Source organism: Schistocerca serialis, chromosome 9 (assembly GCF_023864345.2).
Source record: "Schistocerca serialis cubense isolate TAMUIC-IGC-003099 chromosome 9, iqSchSeri2.2, whole genome shotgun sequence".
NCBI lineage: Eukaryota > Metazoa > Arthropoda > Insecta > Orthoptera > Acrididae > Schistocerca > Schistocerca serialis.
Genome location: NC_064646.1, coordinates 158,013,089 through 158,028,300, shown reverse-complemented (window position 1 = coordinate 158,028,300; position 15,212 = coordinate 158,013,089). Strand labels below are relative to the sequence as shown.

At 44.2% G+C, this 15,212-nt stretch overlaps 1 protein-coding gene across 1 annotated transcript in view; it reads left to right on the top strand.

The window, feature by feature from the left end:
* LOC126419442 (UDP-glycosyltransferase UGT5-like) overlaps positions 1-14,702 on the top strand; it is a 33,024-nt gene extending 18,322 nt beyond the window's left edge. Inside the window, exons 3-4 of the mRNA XM_050086630.1 lie at positions 1,470-1,689; positions 14,399-14,702. Coding sequence (XP_049942587.1) covers positions 1,470-1,689; positions 14,399-14,702 — 524 coding nt within the window. The remainder of the gene's footprint in view (positions 1-1,469; positions 1,690-14,398) is intronic.
* The last annotated feature ends 510 nt before the right edge of the window (positions 14,703-15,212 follow it).

Below are 15,212 nucleotides of genomic sequence, written 5' to 3'. Positions count from 1 at the left end.
TCAGCTCAGATGACAGATAAGGTTACGTCATTCCTTGCTGCTACGACTCTGTCCAAGGCTTTGTCATTCGCAGTAGTTGGTGAGCGATGGTGCGTCAATCTGTCGGCAGTTCATGATCAGGTATTTTTAATGGGTGAGAGATCTGCAGAACGCTCTGACCGTGATAGAGTCTAACGACCTCTGTATCGAACTAATTCAAGACCTAACGTACAAAGAAGGGTCTTGCATTATCTTGTTGAAACATAGTGGTACAGAAACCTAGAAGATAGGACAAAGTTCGCTGCCTTTACAGGTCATAAATGCAACAACTGATAGCCAAATTACCAGCTGTATTAACAAAAGGTGAACTGTAATCCCCGGAGCCTCCACATCCGATCACACTCATCATGTACGTGTGAGAACCTGGACTTTTCTGAAAGAAGGACGTGGTGCTTCCCCTGTCTCAAGTGTTTTCTTTTGGCACATCGCTTTTGACACGCCTCACCCTGTTGCCGCACCCAGCTAAGAGCCAACTATGGTCGCCATAGCAACAGTCCATAGCGCACCAGACGCGGTGGCGCTGCATGGTGGATATTTTCTGCAAACACTACCAGATCCAGGCTCCAGGTATCAGATGTCACTGTACGATGCTACACCACTGAGCGAACATAATGTTTGTCCTATCGGGCGCTAGTCATGTGGGACCATTCTGATCCAGTATGGCTATCAGTATGGCTCTCCTGATCCAATCGATTACGTATTGGCATTATACTTTGAGAGACCTACCAACGCGAGCAGCAATCTCGTTGAACGATAGAATCAGTCTTAACAGATCACGAGCCTTTTGTCGTCAAATTCTTACAGTAGGTTTAATACGGCCCTGAAACAAACTACAACGTTCAAATGTGATTACTCAATGAGAAGTCAACTGCATAAGCCGTCTTTATATTCGGAATTTAGATAACGTTTCTCCTACCTACGCCAACAGTCTTGTCACAGTGGTAACATCGGTTCCCGTCAGATCACCGAAGTTAAGCGCTGTCGGGCTTGGCTTGAACTTGGATGGGTGGCCGTCCAGTCTGTCGAACGCTGTTGCCAAACGGAGTGCACTCGACCCTTGTGAGGCAAATTGAGGAGTTACTTAGTTGAGAATTAGCGGCTCCGGTCACAAGAACGGGAGATCGGTGTGCTGACCTCACATTCTTCCACCTCCGCATCCAGTGACACCTGTGGGGTGAAGACGACACGGCGGTCGGTCAGTACCGTTGGGTCTTCGGAGACCTGTCGTGACGGATTTTAGTTTAAATGTTTCTAGTTTACTTTTCTACTACCTACTGTGTGAGATTTGTGCTGAAAAGACTATCGTTTACCTACCCATGCACATTAGTGCCAACTGCCTCCGTGATGTTGCAGTTTTAATGGCCAGCAGTGTATTTCACATGTTTTGCAGCTAACCTATGTGTTTGACAGTGATGATGGTTGTGTTTCAGCTCACAAAAACGTACAGCTCTTCATCTCCCACGGAGGACTGCAGAGCAGTTTGGAAGCGACCGCCCGGGGTGTCCCCGTTATCGGAATACCAGTTGGACCTGAACAGAGCTATAATGCCCGCAGAATCGCCAACTTCGGATACGGCATCGTACTAGATCTGCAAAACTTGACTGCCCAGTCCGTGGAGTGGGCTATTTATGAAGTTTTGAACAACCCAGTGTGAGTTACTCTGCTTATTTTATGTGTTATGTAAACCTTATTTCATATTTTGTGGGTAACAATCGGCAGCCTTCGCCTTAGTTGCTGCCGTGAGCAACAGTTCGTTCTGGGCTGGCTTCTTCGTATCCTCATAGCAAGAGGGAGAGAATAAAAGCCTTCCTCATTTACGTAGGAAAGGTGAGGAGAATGGGGAGGGCTATTATCAGACTAGGAAGTGGTCTGAATTTCAAACAGGTAATGCTTAAGTAGTTCAATGGTTTATTTTCCATGTATATGAGGGGCAGTCGCATGAAAGCGAAACACCCTACACAACGAGGCCATGGAATGGATCCATCCAGAAGTCATCACCACACGCGTTAAGACATTTATCGCACTGGAAGAGGTGACGATCAATTTCAGTTTCGTAGAAAGCGGTCGGCTGATGAGGGACTCACAACCACGCCCACTCTTGCACTCTCTCATCCGACTAAATCCGGTGTCCACGGGTGTCTTTCTTCAGGTCGTCAAAGATGCGAGAATCACACGGTGAAAGATCCCCCCTGTACTGAGAATGTTTCAGCGATTCCCAATTAAATAGCTGAGATGTAGGCTTATTCCGATTGTGATTCAACGCTCGAGGAACTTGATTACATGTATAGTTGCGTTCGACAGTTTTGGTACACTAAATAAATGATGTTGTAAATCGTAGGATTACCTGTAGTGTAAGCAGCATTGGTAGGGAAAGAAACATAAATGAGAGACTAGGAGCCGATGATCTCTTTTTGTTTGCACATAATTTGAACTGCACATCGCTCAGTGTTAAACCATTGTGTTTTTTACATCCTTACAAAATATAAATTGCATTCTATAGGTAATAAAAGTTAGCTGATCGCGCATCTTCAGTGCTTTTATGCGTCCAAAGTAGTTACTTCTGATGCATGTAAAGTTTATACAAGGTATGGAACTTAAATAGTGGCAACTATTTATTCACAACCGATACAAAAGAGTTACATGTTTGCACCTGTTACTGCCCTTCAAAGCAATCGCCAGCGTTGTGTAGAACCCGTTGCCACAGATGTGGAAGGCGTAGTAGACCGTTAGCAGAGCTTGTTCTGTTGATGGTGGGAATGGAGCGGTCTACTGCCTGTCGAATCTCTGGAACAGTTCTGAAGCGAATGCCACGAAGTGGTTCCTTCATCTTCGGATACAAATCAAAGTCACAAGGGCTTAAGTCCGGGGAGTATGGTGGACGGTACAGTACTTCCCAGTCCCATCGACCGAACAGAGCAGCCACAGCATGCGCTGTATGCGCCCGGCAATTGTCGTGCAAGGCACTGGGTGGGTTGCGTTCCTCCACGGCAGACCGTCAATGCACGGTATTACTGTTCGTTTTTGGAGCATCACCTGCGATCAGCTTTGCGGAAGAAGCGGCGACACCTTCTGCGCAACCCACCCATAATTTTGCACGACAATTGCCGGGCGCATACAGCGCATACTGTGGCTGCTCTGTTCGGTCGATGGGACTGGGAAGTACTGTACCATCCACCATACTCAGCGGACTTGAGTCCTTGTGACTTTGATTTGATTCGGAAGATGAAGGAACCGTTTCGTGGCATTCACTTCAGAACTGTTCCAGAGATTCGACAGGCAGTAGACCGCTCCAATCCCACCATCAACACAACAGGCTCTGCTAACGGTATACTATGCCTTCTACATTGCTGGTAACGGGTTCTACAAAACGCTGGTGACTTCTTTGAAGGACAGTAACAGGTGCTAACGTGTAACTCTTTTGTATCGGTTGTGAATAAATAGTTCCCACTATTTAAGTTCCAACCCTGGTATACACAAATATAAGAAAATTTATATAATTATTGTTGTTATTTTGTACTGAATAGAGCGTTCTTCACCATGACCAATGGCCGGCCAGAGTGGCCGAGCGGTTCTAGGCGCTACAGTCTGGAACCGCGCGGCAGCTGCGGTCGCAGGTTCGAATCCTGCCTCGGGCATGGATGTTTGTGATGTCCTTAGGTTAGTTAGGTTTAAGTAGTTCTAAGTTCTAGGGGACTGATGACCTCAGAAGTTAAGTCCCTTAGTGCTCAGAGCCATTTTTGAACCATGACCAATGGCAAGAGTTTCCTGTTATTGATTATTGCAAAAGTTGTTTACGAATATCGGAAACGTGTTTTGTACAAACTCGACAAACTATTGAAGCGATATGTTGTCAGAAAAAAAATGGTTCAAATGGCTCTGAGCACTATGGGACCTAACAGCAGAGGTCATCAGTCCCCTAGAACTTAGAACTACTTAAACCTAGTTAACCTAAGGACATCACACACATCCATGCCCGATGTGTGATTCGAACCTGCGACCGCAGCGGTCGCTCGGTTACAGACTGAAGCATCTAGAACCGCTCGGTCACCCCAGCCGGGTATGTTGTCAGAGGAAGTCACATTTTCCAGCGCTTCAAGGTAATAATATATTGCTTTTTGCTTTTACAACAACATCCCTCTGCTTGACGTTATAACTCAACGACTTTCGAATAAAATCTCAATGAATCATTGATAATTTCGTTTTTGCTATACCACTGATTATTTTTAAGTAACGGACAGGAGGAAACTGAGTAGAAAAAATATGTTCAATATATATATATATATATATATATATATATATATATATATATATATATATATATATATAGGGTGTTGCAAAAAGGTACGGCCAAACGATTACTTTCCATGTTAGAGTTCATTTTAATACTTCTCTTCAAATCACATTAATCATGGAATGGAAACACACAGCAACATAACGTACCAGCGTGACTTCAAACACTTTGTTACAGGAAATTTTCAAAATGTCCTCCGTTAGCGAGGATACATGCATCCATCCTCCGTCGCATGGAATCCCTGGTGCGCTGATGCAGCCCTGGAGAATGGCGTATTGTATCACAGCCATCCACAATACGAGCACGAAGAGTCTCTATATTTGGTACGGGGGTTGCGTAGACAAGAGCTTTCAAATGCCCCCATAAATGAAAGTCAAGAGAGCTGAGGACAGGAGAGCGTGGAGGCCATGGAATTGGTCCGCCTCTACCAATCCATCGGTCACCGAATCTGTTGTTGAGAAGCGTACGAACACTTCGACTGAAATGTGCAGAAGCTCCATCGTGCATGAACCACATGTAGTGTCGTACTTGTCAAGGCACATGTTCTAGCAGCACAGGTAGAGTATCCCGTGTGAAATCATGATAACGTGCTCCATTGAGCGTAGGTGGAAGAACATACGGACGTAACTAAAATGAGCTCTAACATGGAAATTAAGCGTTTCCGCACACATGTCCACATAACATATTTTCTTTATTTGTGTGTGAGGAATGTTTCCTGAAAGTTTGGTCGTACCTTTTTGTAACACCCTGTATATACAGTTTCTATATGGCTCACAACTTTCGGTTTTCAAGGGAATCTAGTGAGACATATCTAGTAAGACACTGATCGCTTACGCAAACAAAGCAACAGAAGTGAGGTAACGGCCGCCGGCCGGCCGTTGTGGCCGAGCGGTTCTAGGTGCTTCAGTCTGGAACCGCGCTGCTGCTGCGGTCGAGGTTCGAATCCTGCCTCGGGCATGGATGTGTGTGCTGCCCTTAGGTTAGTTAGGTTTAAGTAGTTCTAAGTCTAGGGGACTGATGACCTCAGATAGTAAGTCCCTTAGTGCTCAGAGCCATTTGAGGTAACGCCCGATGTGCTGCGACACACCTAACGCGCAGGTAACGCGATTACGATTGTAACTGACCAAGACGACTAGGAAAACTACCCTATTCTACGCTCACTTATGAAGTCTACGTTAGCCTACGTTAGTTTTACAGCTCTGTTTACCATGTAATCTCTGAAGGCTGTGTGACAGGCGGACGAGGAATGCAGGCCTCGTCTGCTGCACAGGTGTCTGAAGGCTAGCCGAATCGTAGGAGCTGGCCAAATAATACTATAACAACTGGACGGTCAACAACCAAGGTCATAACCCAACAACTGCGTGCAACTATGATGTATTACTATGCCTTTCACCACAACTGTGAGAATACCGAAACAATGCAACAGTGAGGCAACTGTCTCACCGGCTGTGTGTTATGGCGAGTGTTTGATTTCCGTTTGACTGCCCCTCATACCTTACTGGGAGAGGCGCCCTAAAACGGCTTTTTCTTTGCGGCCCGCTTGCCTAAGTCCTTCAAGAGACAGTTACGTTACAGTCAACAGTTCTGATTACTTTAACAACATTGATTCCTTGCTCCAGAGATGAGTGCTGCCCCATAACTCGTTCTGCTTATTTGCCGATAGGAAATACACGTATCTCTCTCTGTTATTTTAATTACTCTGTTTCGTCAGAAGCACCTATATTAGCTCGCTAGTAGAGACAAGTGTGGACTGCTCTTGTTCTTCTACTATCTGACACAAGTACAAAGACGTCCAGTTCTTCCGGTACTCTATTACCTAAGTGTTGATCGCCGGAATGGAATAGAGACTTCTTTGCGTAATGTTTAATTCTTCCTGGCTCTCGGCTCTGGGACATCCAGGCAGCACCACTGTCTTCAGGCGTCTTGGTTCACCTCCCTCCTTCGACGTTAATGTGGTGTTTTCCCATGACTAACTGTGATTATGACTGTCTAAGACCACTAATTCGCTATTGATTACTAGTTCCGTATTTGGGTGCTAGTCACTTATTTTCGACATTCCCCTATTGATTTTCCTATTTGCTGGAACCTACCACCATCGGTTGGAGAGATCCTCAGATCCGAGTGGCCTGCTACTACTTTTGTGATTCAGCGTCTGCTGTGCCATTGTGACATATATATGGTCGCACTGCCGGGATAGGATCCGCAAGCGTACCTTCATTTTCTCCTCGGTGTGTTTTCAATAGTGGCTCTGCTTCCGCATTTACTCATCTCGAGCTTTCGCTCAAACTAATAAAACTGGAGAACTGTGACACTTAATCGAAAAATTGTTGCCCATGCCAGTTGTGGGACGTCGAAATATCGTCATACACGCAAGTATGGTGCACGATAAGATGCCCTCGCTATCTGCCTGGTACTAAAACAAGCTTAATATTCAAAAATGAATAGAACCAAAAGTGTAGATATTATACGGTATTAATTTATTTACTTTAGTATTTTTCGCCTCGCAAAGTCCTCGTCAAACTATGTCGTCAACGAGGACACTGTGAAATGGCGCAAAACCTTAAAAAACGATATAGCACCTGGAGAGTGAAATGCAGAACCTGACCAGATGCCATCTTTGACAGTGCAATTGTAACATAAATGAGATACTTACTCTAAAGGGTAAGTAAATATGAAAGGAACAAATATTATATATCCAAGTATATATGGCAAGAGCAAAACATTAATTCTTATTTTCCAACGGGCAGCAGGTCAGTGCTGAAGTGTGATGCGTGGACTCCAAACGGTTGCCTTCCGACGGATGTAGTCCACTTAGAGATGCAGTTAGGATCTCGCAGAAAATATCAGGTCGTAAATATTGTGGGAAGACTGTTCGTCTCACAGAAAAAGCAACTGAAACACAGATGTGTACATACTAAGAAGCCACGTATAAAAGATCTCTACCCTTATACTCCTTAAATCCACTCTTAACCTAAATGTGTAACAGTTATAAGTAATACATAAACAGCAAGAAGATATACGCTGATCAGCCAGAACACTATGACCACTGACTTACTATCGATATAAATCTGTTCAGGCGACAGCAGTGTCACCTGGCGAGAAATGACTGCTCGTCAAACACACACATACAAATACCACACACCCACACCCACCCACCCACCCACCCACCCAACCACACACACACACACACACACACACACACACACACACACACACACACACACACACACACACACACAGTGAGCATGTTGTCCGTCTGTAGAATGAGAAAGGCGTGTGATCTATCTGAGTTCGACCAAGAGGAGGATGTGATGGCCCGGAGACTCGGCACGACCGTTTTGGAACATGCACGACTTAGCAGTGCTGTGGTAAGTGTCGTAAACGCGTGTTGAAACCAAGTCAAAACATCGCGAGGTTGGACGACCACCCGTCATGCCAGATTTCGGACGTCGTAGGCTGGGCAGTCTCTTAAATTAGGACGGGCGGCGAGCTGTGTGGGAACTAACATCAGACTTTAATGCTGGGTAGAGTACAAGTGTGTCTCAACACACACTACACCAAACACTCGCAACGTTGGGCCTCAGCACCCGACAACCCATGCATGTGCCAATGTTAACACCACGACATAGGAAACTACGACTGTAATGGGCAAGTGACCATCAGCACTGAACGTTGGCGCAGTGGCAGAGCGTTACATAGTCTGATGGAACCGATATCTTCTTCGTCATTCCTGTGGGAGGGTGCGAATCCGCCATCTTCCAGGGGAACAACTCCTTGACACCTGTACTGCAGGACGTCGATAAGCTGGCGGCGCTTCATTATGCTCTGAGGAACATTCACGTGGGCATCCAACGGACCAGTGGAGTTCGTGCAACAACCGTAACGACCAAGGAGTATGACACACTGTTTGCAGACCACGTACACCCCTTTATGACGATCATGTTTCCCGACGGCAGTGGCATTTTTCAACAAGATATGCGCCATGTCACAAGGCCAGGAGTGTGATGGAGTGGTTCGAGGAACACAGCAGCGAGTTCCAGTTGATGTGCAGGCCCCCAACTCGTCAGATCTGAGCCCGATAGAATACATCTTGGATATGATTCAACGTAGTGTCAGAGCTCAACACTCTCTCCCCGAAATTTAAGGGACGTCGATGACTTGTGTGCGCAGATGTGGTACCAACTCCCTCCAGCGACCTGTCAAGGCCTCGTTGCTTCCATGCCACGACGCGTCGCCGCTGTTATCTGTGCCAAAACGGACATACCGTCTATGGGTGGCCATAATGTTCTAGTTGATCAGCGTATATTTTAAAGTATAAATGGATACGCCAAGCAGAAGAGACGTCCATGTGATGGAACAACAGAATAGCGTGTTTATCAATTGGAGTCAAAGTGACAATTACAATAAAATAAACACAAGGTGAGAGTATTTGAGAATAACGAGAAAAATATTTACATATGGAAGATGCTGCGGAAAATAGTGAAAGATATGACTGACAAAATAATAAAGTTGGTAATGTGTAAACTAACAGCCGGCCGGGGAGGCCGAGCTGTTCTAATCGCTGCAGTCTGGAAAGGCGCGACCGCTACGGTCGCAGGTTCGAATCCTGCCTCAGCCATGGATGTGTGTGATGTCCTTAGCTTAGTTAGGTTTAAGGGGCTCCGGAAAGGCTCAAAATCATGAAAAGTTCAATTTTTACTTTTTTGCGTTTTCTGAATCTGCAGACTATTACCTTTTAATAGATATATAATTTATTCAATTCCGAAGACTACAACTATTTTTAAATTTTTTTTGAAATGTGTTCTACATGAGCGTGACCCACTGTGGCGCTGTTAAACTGCTGTCAAATGGTATTATTAACGTCCGTGTTCATCAGGTACATTTTAGTGATGTGATATAAAGTATGTGTTGTGGCTAACTTGTGATGGTTCAATATATATCGCTGGTGTGATTGTCGATTGTTTCATGTTTATTTACTCTGTCGTTATCTCGAAAATATTCGTAATTAATTCTGTTTCTTGAGTCTCTGTTTTGTTGAAGTATAATAATGAGTAAAAGTAAAGTTATTAGAAATCCTCTGAAGGCTTTTAAGAAAGGGAGTAATGTTGGAAAGCCAAAGGTATGTGTTATTACTGTAAACAATAAAGACAATAACCAAGTGAGTGGACCTAACCTCTCAAGTACACCTGCCCATAGCAGTCAAAGTGGGAAAGAAAATACTTCACAGAAGAAGCTTGGTTCAATGAGTGAAAACTATGAATGTTTTATGGGCGAATCGGATGTGAATGAAATATTTGATATGTCGGTTCTCAAAGGAATTTTTTCAAACTGTGTAAGATGTATTCATTGTAGTGAAGTTGGTCTGGAACTCTCCATAATAAAGCACGTAGGACTTGCTAGTGAAATACAACTGAAATGTGATAAGTGTTCATACATGACCACCTTTTGGAACAGTGTTGCAGTAACTGCAACTGAAGAAAATGGTAGCAAAATCTACGAACACAACAACGAGCGATGCTTGCTTTAGACAAGGAACGCCTTCGTGCTGCAGACAGGGCTGTAAAGAGTCTAGAAATACAAGCAAGAGCAAACAGGAGGAGGAACAAGAGGAAGCTGGAGGAGGAGTTTGCAGAGGATGAAGATAATCCATCCTATGGACCTGGAATGCACTAAAAAGTTAATCCAATCTTTGTCGCTCGATTCCCGAAACTTATATTTTCTCATACTAATTACATGTTTTCTAAGGATCTTCCAAACATATTTGTTTCAAACTTTCAGTGAATATTACACAGTACCTTCTGCATAATTTAACACAGCCTTTTTCCAAAAAGCTGTATATTTTTAAATATATAAATAAAAAATTGCAAAAAAATGTTGTGAATTTTCATTACAATTGAAAAAAAAATCATCTTTAATAACTGAACTAAAATTTTGTAAAATCCCTGTGTTAAGTTGTAGCCCATATTCCAATAAATAATCTGTAAAAAGTTCAACTTCCTACCTCAAATACTTTGTGAGGAAAGATGTAATTTATAAACGTTATTTTAACATTGCAAGTATAGGGCGTTCCGGAGCCCCTTAAGTAGTTCTAAGTTCTAGGGGACTGATGACCTCAGAAGTTCAGTCCCATAGTGCTCAGAGCCATTTGAACTATTTTTTGTAAACTAACATCTGGTCTATCTGTAAGAGGATGACAGTAACGGATGGAAAGTAGAAATGGAACGGCGAATCGTGACTGCATAGAGAATTTGGTGAAAACTTGTCCTGTAACATACAAGGTTACTGGTTCGAATCCCTGTCTGCGATGTGCAACTTTCACACAACCAAACACTCCACAGTAGAACAATGGGTTTATCCTGGGAATAGGGAACAGTTCAGCGAATGGATCACTAACTTGGTCGCACAACCTAGTATTCTACAGTGGCTCTTTGGAATGATCGCGGGAATCCTCCATCTGTAGACCCTTTCCGCCTCTGTGACCAACTTTTCCACAGGTATTCAATTCTAATCTAATGGAATCGATAGATAAGGTCGAGAGCATCATACATTAACTTGAACACTCTTTTGTTGCTTGAAGCATTGGTGTTGCTTGTATAGCCCCAAAATGACATGTCTTTACCTGTGTTTCATTTTTTTTCTTTATTGTGATTTCATTCCCCTGCCCATACGGGGCAGGGGAGGGTCATCAGTGGCACAATCTGCCACTCTTCAGCCGAGTGACATGACAACTGATACAAGAAGAAAATGGTACATATAAAGGCGATAAGAAAGGGGACATAAAAGGGGAGATAATGGAGGTAAAAATACACTGACGTGGAGATGTTCATGGGGGTACAATTTAAATAGTTGACATAAATTAAAAACCACAGTTGGCGATTCGTAGAGCACAAAAAAAGACATTGAAGTCACACACACGGGTTAAAAGTGGGCCACACTCCAGAACAACACACTTTAAACTCACTTGGAGCACACACGATGAAGAATAAAACTGCCAGGTGGGACCTGCCAAGGGAGAGGCCTGTGAGGATGGAAAAGGAGGGGAAAGCAAGGTGCAGCAGGGGAGGAGGCAGGATGAAAGAGTAGGGGCGTCAGCAGGTGTGCGAAGAGGCAGGAGACAGGTGGGGTGGTGTGGAGGGGAGCTGCGTTCAAACGTCTTTGTAAATTGAAGGGGGTCACTGTTGTCAGCTGTAGCGGGATATTAAGCGGAATCAGTGGAGACAATTGAAAATGTGTACCTGACCGGGATTCGAATCCGAGATCTGTTGCTTACTAGGCATGTGCGTTAACCACTGCGCCATCTGGGACACAGCATTATCGCAACTGCGCCGCATATCTCGGCACGCCTCACAATTGATCTTAGTTTCCACTGAACGCCATCTATCCGCAGTCGCTATCCATTGACTCCATTTTCGCAACTTTGAGATTCCCATAGGAGATCGGACGTATTTGTGTCTCCACTCTGAAGAAAGTGGATCCATTGCCCAGCTAGGCGTATCAGTTATATGAATTTACATCTACATTTATACTCCGCAAGGCATCCAACGGTGTGTGGCGAAGGGCACTTTACGTGCCATTGTCGTTACGTCCCTTTCCTGTTCCAGTCGCGTATGGTTTGCGGGAAGTACGACTGCCGGAAAGCCTCCGTGCACACTCGAATCTCTCTAATTTTACATTCGTGATCTCCTAGGGAGGTATAAGTAGGGAGAAGCAATAAATTCGATACCTCGTCCAAAAACGCACCCTTTCGAAACCTGGACAGCAAGCTACACTGCGATGCAGAGCGCCTCTCTTGCTGCCATTTGAGTTCACTAAACATCTCCGTAACGCTATCACGCTTACCAAATAACCCTGTGACGAAACGCGCCACTCTTCTTTGGATCTTCTCTATCTCGTCTGTCAACCCGACCTGGTACGGATCCCACACTGATGAGCAATACTCAAGTATAGGTCGAACGAGTGTTTTGTAAACCACCTCCTTTGTTGATAGACTACATTTCCTAAGGACTCTCCCAATGAATCTCAACCTGGCACCTGCCTTACCAACAATTAATTTTATATGATCATTCCACTTCAAATCGTCCGGCACGCATTCTCCCGGATATTTTACAGAAGTAACGGCTACCAGTGTTGGTTCCGCTATCATATGATCATACAATATCCTTCTTTCTATGTATTCGCAATACATTACATTGGTCTATGTCAGGGCTGGCCAGAAATTCTGCACGCGTGCGGTGCTCCTGCACCTGTGCAACTTCCGGGTCACAGCGTGCACACCGCAGCCGTCAGGGTTCATGTAGTGCATATTTCTACGCACAGATGTCGCTTTATCCACTTGCTGGGATACTCTGTACCGGCGCATTCTAGTGCTCTTTCCACAGCTTGCAAGCCAACCATGGGAAGGTATTTCGCGTATTAAACATTTAAAATACTGTCACAGTCTACTCATTGAGACGTAACCCAGTAAGACAAGTAATACAGTTAACAACCGTGGGTTTTTATTAAGGCAGCTTGACTGACGGCACGTAAATACGCATAATGTTTTTGATCTAGTATTTAACAAAGAGAGCACTTAGCGACTTCCAACGAACCTTTTTCATGATTTCAAATAACATTAAACTAATGCAAGGTTTCCTATAACTAATTCTCGGTGCACTCAGTTACACCCACATAATTTCTGTCTCACTGACCTCTGAACAGAATGATAAGCGCAGACCTCTCGATGATCACCTGTTATTTCAATACCATTATTGCTACGTCTTTCATCAGCTCCGTCTGAAATCTGCATAATAAACGACAATTAGATGAATGTTACGTTTTATCAACTTCAGCTGAGCGTAGCCCATCACACATTAAAAAAAACACTAAACGTAAGTATACATTGGAACAATCGGTTTAATGACCAACTTTCCTGATAATAATGTAACATGGAGCAGAATTAGGTAATAATGCACAGTTAGTAAACAATAATTTTTAATTATGAAAGGAATAAATCGAAACACGTTTATCACTGGTCATGAAAAATGATAATCGAGTTGATGTGTCTCATCCATTTTCTTAAGGACATTTAATCTTGCTTGCCATTCTTCACTCTTGAGTACACTACACTCGTCTTTGTGATACGTATTGTAGTGCCTTTCAATTGAAAACTTACCCTGGCCGCCTATTATTCGGAGGCATAGCAAACAATGTGAGTTTTCACAAACGGCTACAAAAAAGAATTGCATTTTTAAACGACTGAGAACATAGATCTCCCGTCCTTTGCTTTTTCACTGTACCTGCCATTTCTCAGTACTTCTCTGTTAAGGTTACGGTTACCAGGGGCAAACGAGACTGGGTACGTTGCTCTCTTGCTTGTACCACATAAACAAGGAAGTGGAGCCGCCGCCGTTCATTTAGGACACATGTCTAATAACAGATGTCGCTGTCGCTCGCTGTCGCACACGTGCGCACATGTGCAGCACTTCCGCACGTCTGCACACTGTGCAGCGTTTGGCCGGCCCTGGTCTATGTTAAGGGTCAGTTGTCACTCACTGCACTAAGTACCTATCCGCTGCAGATCTTCCTGCATTTCGTTGCAATTTTGTAATGCTGCAACTTCTCTGTATACTACAGCATCATTCGCGAAAAGCCGCATGGAACTCCCGACACTATCTACTAGGTCATTTATATATATTGTGAAAAGCAATGGTCCCATAACAGTCCTCTGTGGCACGCCAGAGGTTACTTTAACGTCTGTAGACGTCTCTCCATTGAGAACAACATTCTGCGTTCTGTTTGCTAAAAACTCTTCGATCCAGCCACACAGCTGGTCTGATATTCCGTACGCTCTTACTTTGTTTATCAGGCGTCTTGACTATCGTGGTGTCTGTAACTTTACATTTCCGAAAGTACAGACACCACTGATTCGTGTAATGAAATGTGTTTGTTTGGATCTATATTTTTGTGTCCTGTTTTTGCCGTATTATCTTTTCCTGCTTTGTGCAATCTTTCTTCTATTCAATTAATTTTAACTTCTGTTATGAAACCGAGTGAATTTTTATACCAGACGTCGGATGGTTTTGTTTGCAGATACCGCGAGAACGCGAAGCTGCGCTCCCGCCTTTTCTGGGACCGTCCGGAGAGCCCTGTGGAGACGGCCGTCTACTGGACGGAGTACGTGCTGAGGCACCGGGGCGCCCCCCACCTGCGCAGCGCGGCCCTCGACCTCAGCTGGTACCAGTACCTCCTGCTGGACGTCGCTGCCCTGCTGCTGTCTGGAGCGCTCCTAGTGCTTATAGTCGCTGTCGTGGCAGTCAGGACACTCTACAGGCTAATCACCGCAAGAACTTCTGCCCCACACGAGCAGAAGAAAAAGAAAACGAAGAAGGAATGAAGAAGAATTCTGATCCTACTGGTGCCACGCCACTAAAAACTCTCAGCTCCCAACGCAAACAGAATCAGCACTTGACGATACATTGCGTCCATGCTTTGGAGGCTACTCGCAACAGCCTACTACTGTAAACATATCAAACTCTTTTTTTCCCCTTAGATGTCTCTTTATTTATTGTTTTAGATTATTTTGCTGAACATTCGGTATCTCGACATTCTAGTCACTCATACGATTGATGGTAGGAACGCATACACGAGTGCATGTCGCCAACCAATGTAGCACAGAGAATCTGGAAAGTTCCATAACAATTTAATATGGGGTACCATGCTATTTTACTGCACTTTATTCGTTTATCAACTACCCGTTCTCAATATCTGCAGTGCAGAGAGTGCACCAGACAGATGTGAAACGACAAACATATTAAATGTGAACTATTTCATTTAAGCACTCAATTATCAACACTTAGCTGAAGTCTTGTGCAGTTCACACACGATTATGGAAATATTATAGTAA